Source organism: Eupeodes corollae, chromosome 1, assembly GCF_945859685.1.
Source record: "Eupeodes corollae chromosome 1, idEupCoro1.1, whole genome shotgun sequence".
NCBI classification, from domain to species: Eukaryota; Metazoa; Arthropoda; class Insecta; order Diptera; family Syrphidae; genus Eupeodes; species Eupeodes corollae.
This window is the reverse complement of record NC_079147.1, coordinates 168,291,731-168,305,113: the sequence shown is the minus strand read 5'-3', so window position 1 is coordinate 168,305,113 and position 13,383 is coordinate 168,291,731. Positions and strand designations below refer to the sequence as shown.

General features: G+C 33.2%; 1 protein-coding gene across 1 annotated transcript; it reads right to left on the bottom strand.

The window, feature by feature from the left end:
* Positions 1-3,890: 3,890 nt before the first annotated feature.
* On the bottom strand, positions 3,891-5,856 carry LOC129942528 (uncharacterized). Its single transcript, XM_056051510.1, has one exon. It carries the CDS (start codon positions 5,735-5,737, stop codon positions 3,917-3,919), a length of 1,821 nt encoding a protein of 606 aa, XP_055907485.1. The 5' UTR covers positions 5,738-5,856; the 3' UTR covers positions 3,891-3,916.
* Between the last annotated feature and the right edge of the window lie 7,527 nt (positions 5,857-13,383).

Sequence of the window (13,383 nt, the reverse complement as noted above, 5' to 3'; positions counted from 1 at the left end):
TTCTGCGTTTTCGTTTAAGTGCTTTTGCTATAAGCTATCATGAAACATAAGCCCCAAAATTAAAAAAAAATTGAATAAACATTTAAAAAGGTTCCAGATAATTTATATTTGAGTTTTTAATTAAGTTTATACCTTGAAGCAGAACTTAATTTAAATGTTTTAAATACAAAACTCGAGTATTAATTGGTGTTTTTGTCTTCTGTTGTATAACCTATTCCTGTGCAGAAAAATGCATAATTGTTCATTTTTAAATATATATCAACTTGACAAAAAATAACATAATATAATAGGTTCAGAAATAGAATTCAAGATGGATTAAAGTTTAAAAAAAAATTAAAATAATTGTTCTACACTTAATCGTATTAAATTTATATAGCTTTTACTCTTAAACGTCTTGAACATATAAACAAATCATAAAAGGTACAAACTTAGAATTAGTGTGACCATTTAGTACAAACTTACCTCGTTTCGTCCTCAATATCTTATTGCAGCTATTACTTAAATATCTATGGGGATGTGGTCTTCTCTATTGTCGCTGCTGAGGCCCGCACGGATAATTCCAATTATAATAATTATTATTTGTATGATATTTTTTTAAATTATTCGTTTCTTAGGCCCATTGTGTTAAACCTTTTTTACGAATTTTCTGTATTCATTATTAAAATTATTGATGCTCTGTCCGAATCCATCCAAAGAATTGTTGCCCATTATCCTCACACTGAAATCGTCATTGCAGGCGATTTCAATGTACAAAATTCTTCTTGGCTTCGCTATACTGGCCAGTCAACACCCGAAAGACGGTATGTTGAGGTCTTTGGTGAGTTAAATCAATCAACTCAACTTGTTGATGAGCCAACTCGAATCCCTGACGTCGCAGGTCAATTTGCCAATACCCTGCTGGACTTGTTCTCTAACCCTATTAAATATACAATCACTGTATAACCGCCTCTAGGCACATCAGACCATTGTTGCAATATTCTCATCTCTAAAAAACCCAGTTAAAGAAAAAACTCCTATGAGAACCGTTTGGAAATATGAGGAAGCCGAATGGGACGGCCTCAATTAATTCTTCAGGAACTTTAACTAGTCACTATGCTTCCTCGATAGTGACGTGGATTGCAGCGCAGATATGCTTACAAACTTAATTCTTTGTGGAATGAAAAAAACCTAAACAGAACTCATAGTTTGATTCGAGCTGTAAAGAGGTTATTAGGTTCAGAGATGTACGTTTCCGGATTTATAAAGCCAACCCCACTGAGGAAAACCGGAATAAGTAAGAAGCTAGAAAAACTTGTTATGGTCATATTCGACGAACCAACTTTTTGCATCATCAGAAATTAAGGCAAAAAATACTACAGTGTCACAAAGGTATTGAAAATGTCTGGCCATTTGTAAAAAAACTTACGAAACACCACTCCATCCTCGGTTCCAAGGCTCGTCCACAATGACACTATGTGTGCTCGATCGATAAAGCCAATTTGATTGCAGCACAGTTGCTGTTAATTCGACGCTACCGGAAAGTAGCATGATGCCTCCTGTTCTTGAGAACGTAAATGATTCTATGGAATGAATCTTGAAATTCACAAATCTGCCGACCCGGATAGTACCTTCCCAATTGTTCTAAAGAGGTGTTCTTCAACGCTTGCAAATCCACTGCGTAAGCTTTTCCATCTTTCCTACTCTACATGTTTTTTTTCCGAGCGGATGGAAAATAGCATTTGTACAGCCTTTCCCTAAAAAAGGAAAATCCTCCCAACTAACTATCGTCCAATAGCACTCACGTCCCTTCTTTCCTACATCATGGAAAGAAAATAAATAAATTGGGTGGCGCAACAGTCCAACTCTCAACCATTCCTGTGTGCGAGTAATGTTGTCAGGAATGGAGGGGACCTACAGTTTATATGCCGAATCCGTACGGCTAATTCGAGAAGCACTTTTTCATGACAAGAGTTACTCTTGGAGAATTTGTCAAATCCTCGCAAGAGGCAGTACCCGTGAAAAGACTTTTGGTGGCATAGGCAGGGATCGAACCCAAGACCTCTGGCATGACAGTCCAACGCACTAACCATCATGCCACGGGTACACGGATTAATTATCAGCTTAAGAAATATCTCGAAGAATGGAAGCTTCTTAATGACCGACAGTATGGCTTTCGTAGCAGTAGGTCCACTGGTGGTGGTCTCATGGTTTATCTCACCGAACAGTGGAACAAATATTTACATCGTTTAGGAGAAAGTAAGATTATTGCACTTGATATTTCAAAGGCATTTGATAGAGTTTGGCACCAAGCTCTCTTATCGAAAATGCCTACTTTTGATAATGATGAAACTCTTCTTTTTTGGATAAGAAATTACCTTTCTTACCGTTCAATACAAGTTGTATTGGATGGATTCAAGTCTGAAATTCATAAAACAAATGCTGGTGTTCCGCAGGGCTCCGTTTTGTCTCAGGCTCTCTTCCTTATCTTTATAAACGATCTTTTGTCTGTCACTTTTAAAGCGTAACCCACCCCCGATGCCGCTATCCATGAGTGGCACTTGCATCCAGGAGACTTATCAACTGTCAGTACTCGGTATGTGTATCACAGATCAACTCTTATAGAATGATCACATATTCGATATTGCTAAAAATGCTGCTAAGTGGTAAGGATTTCTCCCTCATGCCTTTCGTTGTTCTACCGATATTGAGAATGTGGAATGCTTTACCCAGCTCTGCTTTTCCCTTACATTTTGAAGTTCGAAACTTAAAGAGCAATGTGCATCAGAGTCTTCTCTTTACTCCTCTCCTATTTTCCTAAAGCATGTGCACTGTGTCTAAACTTCAAACATGTTAAGGGTGTTAATAACCCCTTTTGTGCCCGATAATTATAAGATTAGAAGGTGAAGAAGAAAATTGTATTTTTTTGTTTTAAAACCCCATAACCTTTGCTATTTTCAGCTTGAATTCTATTCTATTCTATATCGAGGATATAATAAGCTTCGTTTAAAAATCTACAACAGAGACTTAAAGAATCTTGTAACCCATAGAACTTTCTATATGTAACCTCAAATAGTAATGGCCTCATTCTTGAAGCTCTGGAAGATGCATATAAGGAAATAAGAGAAAGTAAGAAGGCCAAAACTGCTTGCGAGCTTCACGAGCAGAAGAGGCGTTAGGATCACCGGCTTCTTAGATGAACAGAAAGAGAGTATAAGAAGCGCATGATCGAGGAGATGGAGGGATGTCAGATCTTCCCATAAACAAAACGATCACAGCGCGATCAAAAGCAATATGCGTATTCTTTGCCCACTCTTAATCCAAACCGAACTTATTTGCCCAATGTTCAAGTGAGAATTTTCAATGTGTTTGCCATTTAAATTGTTATAAAGTACGTGTGAAATAAATCAACATCAAATTAGAACATTTATAGATTGTTTTCAGTTAGACAGATTTGGAAAAAGTTGAATTGGATCAAATTCAAAGTGTAACACTTACATCACGTTAATCAAAGCTAACCACTGACGACTCTATTTGAATTGGTCTAAAATATAATTTATTTATATTATCAGCCCCATTTATATTTAATCATAATCAGCTTAACACTTGGCTAGGGTCAAATTCTTACAACATAATAATAATTTTAAAACTAAATATCACTTTTAAAGTCTTTCAGAGTTCACATCAACGCTTATCTCATTCATCACATCATACAATTCATGACATAAAATTTATAAATATTTGAGATGAAAAAACCTTTGTTTTGCTAAATTTATTTTTAGATTTTTCCACATCTGACTATGAACAAAACAAAAATGTATGTGTCTATTTTCAATCATCAAGTTTATTATTGTTCGCTGGAAAAATGAAGCCCTTGCTGATTCAAAAAAATAATAAATATAAATACACACAAATTATAAAAAATCATCTAATTTAATTTCTAACAATCTTTGCACATACATTTTACTGTGGGATTCATTGCAACATTATCATTACACTCGAATGCATCTTGAAACTCCCACGAATTCATAAAACTTCTATTTATTAACTCCGAGTATCCATTTTCGTCTCTATCTCTGCCACAATGCAATTGTGCTACCGAGTAGAATAACACCCGACTTGAGTTCAAATTGAAATGTTCCAGCACATAATCCTCGGCAAAAGAGAACATTTCACCCTCCAGCCAGAAGAGGTAATCTTCAAATGACTCATGAAATGCTCGATTAAACTTTAACAAGTCTTCAGCTTCTACTGCCGTTAAATTGCCAAAAATTGAGTTTTCTTCAGAGTACAAAGTAGATTGTTGGTCCAAGCAATCAATCGCGGTGTACAAGTCATCGGTGGAATAGAGAAGTCCCGAATTGTACCATAAATCAAATCCCTCCGTGGCGAAATAATGGAACAAAGGTTGTTGTCCAGTTAAAATGACAAAATTGAGAAATCTGCGAACAAAATTTGCTGGGTGATTTGGGTCTTCCTTGTCTACGTAGTTGTCTTGCAGAAAGGACAATCTCATTTGTTTTCTCTTCATTTTAAAATAATTCTCAAAGAATGCATTCCTTTTTATTTCCAATTCGGAGTAATCGGTCTTCAGAGCTTCTGGGGAAAGATTATTGTTGCCGTAGTTCCTTATAAGACGTTCAAGATTAAGGTCCTTTCGACGTCTCTTCTTATCCAAGAATGATTCCCAGTCTTCGGCATACATGATATCCTTGCGGCGTTTCTGAAATCGTGTTGTATGATACAGGAAGCTAGCTAGAGCTACGTCCTTACTTAATTTGGATTCCATCATACCCCAATTCCAGTATTCCGATTGAAGCAAAGGATCGAATTCATCAGTCAGCCGAAAGCAGTCATCGTATTTAAGCGCTTCAAGCATTTTCCATATAATAAAGTTAAAAACAATCCTTGGTTCGGTTTTACGAGTAACTTTAAGAATTTCTTCAAGACGTTCGGTACGAATTTGAACTTTTCGCGCACTATTAATTTCTTCCTCGGAAAAATTCAATGCAACGAAGAAAAAATTAAAAAACTCATGTGTTTCCAGCAAGCTTTTACCATCAGTGTCTTCAGGTATTTCAGAGGATGCTGGGAAAACTCCAATTAAATTCTGACAAAAGGACCACAATTCAGATGATATGATCTCTGCAATTTGATTGTTCAAAACGCTTGTCGCTGGACTCATAATGAGCTCTATTATCTCCTGCTTTTCTGGAGGACATCTTATATCAGCTGGACTGATAAAAATAGTGTTTTTGGCAAAGAAAACGTCAAAAAATACAGGAATCCCTCTGGCAGCTAATTGTGCTGTCAAATTGGACCATGTGGTCGAAATGCCAGAGTCTTGCCATTGATGGTGTAAGAATGGCCATTTTGTAAACTCCTCCAAGAAATCAATGCTTTTCCACTGCGAGGTGTCCCAGTTTTTCTGCTTGCACGATTCGTATAGCCCGTTTAAAAGGATACCTCCGGTAGTTGTAAAATTCACTCTGTTATTCTCGAAAAACATCACGAAGCCTTCCTTATTATACATGAATGGAGCAATTGGTGCCACGATTGTATCATAATAGCCACAGGCATGTTTATAAAAGTCCTCACATGGGTCATAAAACTCATCAATTAACGATGTCATTACGTGTAAATGCTCTTGATAGGATTTTGAGAAATGCATCCCAGTTGTTCTTCCAATAATTTTCATCATCGTTAAGAGCAATAAAAATTGTTTGATTGTCCTGAATTCGTTTGTCCTAACGAGCAACATCTCGTGCGATCTATAAGACGATAAAGTATACTACTGCTTCATATTTGTTTAGACTTAATTGCAAACAAATCTCAAAACACAAATTTGGAGCACGCAAAAATGCATTATCAGACGTTTTATAAAGTATATAGTTTAGATTGAGTATCGTGAACTTGAATAGAAGATAAGAGTATGAGACCTACGAGTAAGGAGTGATAACAAGAGATGAGTGATTGGAAATATTTATAGTACTCGTATTTTGTAATCATTATTTTTCTTTTCTATTGCTTTTTTATGTATTTAATTAAGTAAAGGTAAGAGTATGTATTTCCATTAGAAGACGAGATAAGGATTCTTCTTTTGTTGTGTAGTGTTTTCATTTTTATCATCATGCCAGAGCTGTAAATTTTCAAGTATCAGTAAAAGGAACTTCAAAATCATCTAATTTAAGTACTTTTACTGGATACTGTGATACTTTTAAGTAAATTTACAGGTAGTATTCAAACTTTTACATGTCTTTAAGAATCAGAGATGGGTAATCGGCAGAAATGAAGTTCGAAAGTTTTATGAGCAGACGAAACGAAATGAAGTACGTAAACCTTGAAACAAAGGCTGCAAAGACGAAAGTAGTAGAACCGCAGTAAATAATAAGGACATGAAAGGACCACTTTCACAGACTGTAAAACGAACTGAACCGAATTCCTCTGTCAGGCAGGATTAATCATTCAATATAGACGATGAAAACCGAAAATCGCATTTTCCCGACTTAGACGAAGTGAAGATTGCTGTAGTCTAACAAGGCCAATGAAGCAGATGGCTTGACTACCCGATGAATGGAATCTCAGTATTGTTTGTCCAATACCAACTAAAGAGGACTCAGTCTACTTAACATTGCTTACAAAATCTTTTCTGCCGTAATATGTGAAGGTCGAAAGCTCATCGTCAACAAATCGATAGGTACTTATCAGTATGGTTTTAGACTAGAAAAGTCCACAGTGTGGATCAAATATTCACATTGCGGCAGATTCTGGAAAAACCCCAGTCGGGCTTTTATGAATATTGAGGAAAAGGCGGCAAAAATGGGTTAAAGGGTAAGTGAGGGCAAAACAGAGTACATGCCAAGGGCGGATCCAGACTTTTCATCAGGGGGGGGGGGGAGGCTCACACACTTAGATTAGTTTTTACTCACCGCTTAAAAATGTTTTCTAATGTTTTGTTAAGCATGCTAAACAAAATTTAATAATTGCTTAAATGACAACTTTAGCTATCAAATTATTTAGAACACTCATATGAAGACATTCCAAGATTTGAATAGTTGTCTAAATATGCCATATTTAAGAGCTAAAATACAAAGCTTAGGGGGTTTTTGGTGCATTTCCCGCCGAAATGTAGGAAATTGTTTTGAAACGTTGCTTTATTCCAAAAACAAAACATACTTTTCTTCTTTGCATTTCTATTAATGCGAAGAACGCTGCAAAAATTTAAAAATCCAGAAAATGAGAGAGGATCTGAATGTAAAAATGTCGGGCTTTTTTTGACGTAGTTTTTTCGAACTCAATTTCCGGGAATCTCTTATTACTATCGTTATCAATCTGCTAACTCGTATTTGGATCTTATCGAGGCGTCAACAAAACTTAAAAATTGTAGACACAAAAAGGTTTGGTTATTGAATTCAAGGAAATAGTTGTATTTAAGAACATAATTTATCTAAAAAACTTAAATTAAAACAAAGTAAGGTAAGTAAACAAATAAGTTGAGAAGAAAAGTTTTGTAGCATTCACAAATTACACGTTTCAAAGCTTTTATATCAATAAATATGAAACGTTTATTATGCTTTTCACTTAGCCATTAGTTTAACAAAAGTGTCACTTGATTTTTTGGGACATTTGTATTATTGAAATTCATGTTTCAATCTCAGTTCTAGAGCATCCAAAGCAAATTTACTTCAAAAAGTAGATTTATTTAATTTTTTAAGATCTTTTGTATCCAACAGAAAACCAATTTTGAAAGAATTAAAGGCACGATTTAAAAATGTACCTCCAAAATAAGTTCTTCTCAAAAATTTAAATACCATTTTATTTGTCGAAAAATCTAGATTAACCTATTTTTTTCGAAAATCATTTTAAATTTTGTCTTAAAAATATTTTTGGTGTAAGCACTAAATGAAGAGCTTATAAATATATGAACATTTTACATTTAAATTTCGTAAAAAAATGTTGTCCCCTTTCTGAGATATCAAGTTTTGTAAACAAAATTAGTATTTTATTAAAAATAAAAAAATACATTTTCGATCCTAAAAAATCATCATCAATTTGATCATTGACATGAGCTTGCACCAGAAAAAGAAGAATTTTTAAATCGTTCCATTAGTTCTTGAGAACAAAATACAGATTTTTTTGAGGAGTACCCTTCTGGAGCAATACGAAAATATGTTTTTCTTGTAGAAAGAAGCCAAATTAAGAACACAACATTTTGAGGAAGTTTTAGAAAAATCACATATTTGAACCAAAAAATTTGTGTGAGGACTGCTGTTATTCATTGTATTAATACAATGATAAAAACTTCTTACACTAAACATCTGAAAATCTTAATTTAAATCAACACAATTGTTTGGACTGTAGGGGCCAGGAATGACAGACAGACGGAAGGTATCGAGGTACCCACTTTTTTCGACTTCTCTACCGTCGTAATGTTATATTTGAATAAAAACTCTAGTTTGAAATTGTTTACTAATGCAAAACTTGCTATATAGTTCCTATATGTCGCAGTAAGAATCGCTTCAATAATCACTATTTATGTGTGTCAAAAAAATGTAATAATAAAATTTAAGGCTAGTTTAATCCTGCAGTCGTCGCGGGGATTAATATTGTAATCCAATTATACAAAATGGAATATTCCTAAGAAACTAGTGGTCTAGATTTTTCGTCTCTTTTAGTACTTACAGTTAAATAGTTAAAACAGTTAGTTAACTTAACTTAATATAACATGTAATTACAATTTGAAGCCAAAATAATTTTGATAAAATGAAAGCATTTTGGTATCATTCTAATTTTAAAATGGATGACATATGTAATCCACGCGACGACTGGTGTAACATTTTGCTGCGCGACGACATACAGCAGGGTTAAGGAATTCAAAGGCAACTTAATATAAAGTTGATGATCTCCTATTAAAGGCTTCTTCTTAAGAACCTGAATATATGTATGTTCTTTCTTAGAAACAATTTTTCTGAAAATAATTTAAAGCATGACTAAAGTTTTTTCTAGTTCAAAATTGAGCTAAAATCAAACTTTAGGTTGTTTTTGACAGCAAACCACTTTTTGGTGAATGTCGCTAAATTACTAATAAATATTTAAATGAAATCTTTACTTATACAACTTAACTGTATAAGCTTTTTGGCTCATATGACCCCCCCCTGGATCTTCAATTAGTCAAAAGTTGATGAATTTGTGCTGTGTTTTTGGAATAGGGCTGAATATCCGATTCATTTTATGTTCTTGGTCCAATCTTCAGTCAAAAGTAGTACTTTTATACAAAAAATAAATAATTCAAAATATAATGGGGGTCATATCCATTAACGCAATACGATTAGGTTTGAATTGAAGGGAATTCCTACGAAAAAGCAAACAAATTATCTCCCAGGGGGAAGTCATGACCCCTACGACCCCACCCCCCTGGATCCACCATTGTGCTATGTTTACACATCAGTAACTGTTGTTTTGAATTCCAACCAAATTAAAACACTCAAAATCATTTTTATTTTTAACTTTTCGTTTTATTTCTCAACAATCACGATTTATGATTTTTTTGTTTGGCTTTAAATTTATTGTTTTTTTATCACTTTTATTTTAATTTTATTTTTATTTTTGTTAAAAATTTATAACATAACTACATAGCTGTGTTTTTAATACTCATTTTTGTTTTGTGTCTTCTTTAATTTTATTATTGCATTATATTAGCGCATTTTGTGTATTGCGTGCTTTAAAATTTAACAATAGCATCTAAATATATATATTTTGTTTGTTTCTTAAGCTTAAACCAAATAACTCATTGTGTATATTTACAATTTTCTATGTAACATGCAATTAATATTAAGCAACATTTTTTTTTGTTTGTACAACATGCGTGAAAATATAGTTTAATTATTTTTATTTCCATTTGCTTTTAATTTAACGTTTTTTTTTTTAGCTCAATAAGTAAGATTATGATGAACAATTTTTATTTATTTTTTTCATTAGTTGTTTAGTTTTCTTTTAACAGCCGTTTTGACGATTCAATTTTTTCGTAGTATTTACTCCCTTAAAATATGTTTTCTGTTTTTTAATAAATTATTGTATAAAAAGCAGAGCTGAACAGTTTTTCTTTTTATTGTTTTTTCCAATGAAAATGCTGACTAAAAGTTAAAAAAAGTTATGAAATAAATCGGGAATAAGAAGCATTTTTTTAAGTTTCGTATTTTTTAATTTATTTTTTGTAAAGTTCAGCCTTTTTCTAATTCAAGTAGCAAACTATTACACTGTTAACAGGGGCAATGAAAATTAAAATTTTTTTCTTAGTGCAAACAGTTTCAAACTATTACTACCAGTTTTTTGTTTTAAATTTTAATTTTAATATGTGTGTTTAGATTTATGAATTAATTTTCCACTGATTTCCTTTTTTGTGCGTTTTGTATTATTTTTTTGTTATGTCTTATGTAAACACTGCTAAAAATATTTTCAGATTAAAACTGAAATGATTATTATAATTATTCTACTTCTATAACTAAAAACATGGCTTTTGATTTTATATATTTTTTCTTTAAATATGTGTATTGTTTTTATTAAATTGCAATTTACATTTTTCTAGTTGTTTTTTGTTGCAATAATTATTTTGTTTGTATTTATTGAATATCATAGCCTACTACAAAAGATCACAACTTTGTTTTATCTTATGTTTTTTTGTTTTTTGAAATTATAAAAAAGTATTGCCGCTTATTAAATTAAATTTTTATTAGTTTGTATTATAATTAGACGGTTTTCCTCGTAAACACGTATTTTATTTATAATTTCAAGACGCTTTCATTTTGTATACAAATTCGGTATTCATAATTACATAATTTTTGTATTATTCATTTTTTGTAAACTATGGTGGGATAATTTTTTTTTTTTTTATTTTTTATGAAGTGGGATTGGGTAATACGGAATTTTTGTTTTGTTTAAAAATGCAAAATAGATATTAAAATAAAGAGTTTTTTATAACAATTAGTAAGGAAGGTATAAAATTTGTAAATTGTTTTCTTGGAAAAGTGATTTTATTTTTTTTTGAAGGCTTATTGCATTGAGTCGTATATGTTCAAAGAATAGTAAAGTTAGCAAATTTACAACTGAAAAACTGAACATTTTAAAAAAGGGGAAAAATACAAAGCGAAATTTCCATAACCAAGTTTAATTAATAATTATTTTCCCAACGCGCGAAATGTCCAAAAATCATGTTGCTTCTTAACAATAAAGCTTTCTGATCCGCTTTCCTAAAAACGACGAAATGCAACTAAAATAAATAAATTAGATAGCGAAACAGTCCGTTGAGAACAAGGGCAGGCATTCCCGTGTGCGAGTGCTGCTGTCAGGGAAGACCTACAGTTATAAGCCGAATCCGAACGGATAATTTAAGAAAGAACTTTTTCATGACAAGAATTACTTTGGGAGAATTTGTCAATTCCTCGCAAGAGGCAGTACCCGTGAATAAAACTTTAGGTGACACAGGCAGGGATCGAACCAAAGACCTCTCGCATGACAGTCCAATGCACTACCCATCATGCTACGGGTATAAAAGAATTGCCAACACAGAAATTGTGTCTTTTTTATATTGTGCCCACACTTAAGGGGTTATGATTTATGAATACCCTTAGGAGAATGAGTGGATGAATGAGGACAGTATAAGAAAGGCTATATCGATGCACATTGTAATGAGTTGGAAATATTAAGCTTGTTTAAGCATTGTTTATAAAAATAACGATAAAACAATGATAGGCATGAGACAGACCTTGCAGCGGTGTTCAAAAGCAGCAAATGTCTTGATAAGAGAACGATGACCTTTTATTTTTAGAGTTCTCTTTTCAATTCCATCCAAAAAATTCATGTACGTTAATGGGGCACCAGACCAAATATGAGAATTATACTCGAGTTTTGGACTAAAAAAACTAGTTTTAACCTTTACATTGGGGATGGTTACGCTTTTGGAAAAGTAGACAGCATTCAGTTTTCGAAGCATTAAATTCTACAAGATATTGTATTCCCCATTGGACAATGCTGTTAAGATCAGAATTGAATGAGCTTAACATACGCTGCCGTTGAAAATCCATATCCCAGGGGCAGGAATGGGAATCTAAAAACGAATAAAAAAGGGTACTGTTATCAGCGAAACAATTCAGTGGTGAGAGGCTTCGGAAAAAAAATCATTTATAAAATGAAATAAGAAAGAATGTGACAAAACGGAGTCCTGGGGCACACCAGCATATCAGATTTGAACCCGTCTAATACTACTTGAATTGAACGGTCCGAAAGGTAATTTCTAAGCCAACAAAGGATTGATTCATCAATACCAAATGCACGCATCTTCGTTAAGAGGTACTGTTAGTCATTGAGAAGCGTTCGTTCCTCAAAATATTTCGTAAACTGAAAAATAATCAGCATTTCCATGACCTGGAGAGAAGGGACGTAAATGCAATTGGACGATAGTTAGAGGCTGAGGAGGATCCGACTTTTTTAGAGATAGGCTGGACAAAATAATGTTGTTTTCCACCCACTCGGAAAGAGACCAGATAGTACAGATACAAAAAGCTTACGCAGTAGTTTGTGAATGTCAAGATTTGCAAGTAATCGAGGAACTGTACGAGTGTGAAAAAAGATTCGTCCCATAGAATATAGGCGGAGCCATGTCACTAATCGTTAGCATCAAATTAACAGCAAACTGTGCTGCAAGCAATTGGTCTTTATCAATCAATCTTTCAAATGGCGTGAACCGAACCATGAGTTTTCTTTGGGTTTTTAAAGATTTTACCCTATTCGGGATATAATTTTTCATTTCACAAATAATTAAGTTTGTAAACATATCTGCGCTGGAATTCACGTCACTATTGAGGAAACATAGTGACTAGTTAAAGCTCCTGAAGAATGCATTGAGACCTTCTCAGTAGTCTTTCCCATACGTTCTATTAGAAGTTTTCTCTTTTTAACTGAGTCTTTTGGCATGAGAAATTATTAGTAGTTATGAAACAAAGTTCTGATGCGTTTATTTTTACAGGAGTGTCAGTGAAAGATTGCTGAAAGTAATTAGCAGACGTGTTACACATTTCTGGAGTACTAACAGAGATATTCGGAATTTAAATCATTGGAAAGAGATTTGAATTCTTCAAAACGAGTTACACATACTTCATGCTCTTCACCTGACATGATTTTATAAGATTTATACAAGCCTTTCTCTTGTTTCGAACCATTTTAAGTTCTTTTGAATAGCGTGGATGACAAAAGCTGGAATATTTGGATATATTAAGAGGAACGATATATTTTATGTAGGATTCCAATACATTGTGAAAGTATGAAACTGCAACATCATTTAAAAAATTGTTTTTTTCTCAAAACTACAAGTAGATAGTCCAAAATTCAATAAAATATGAACAATACGTCTCA

Excerpts from the sequence above, each read along its gene's own strand:
- LOC129942528 (XM_056051510.1), bottom strand. The coding sequence starts at position 5,737 with ATGTTGCTCGTTAGGACAAACGAATTCAGGACAATCAAACAATTTTTA.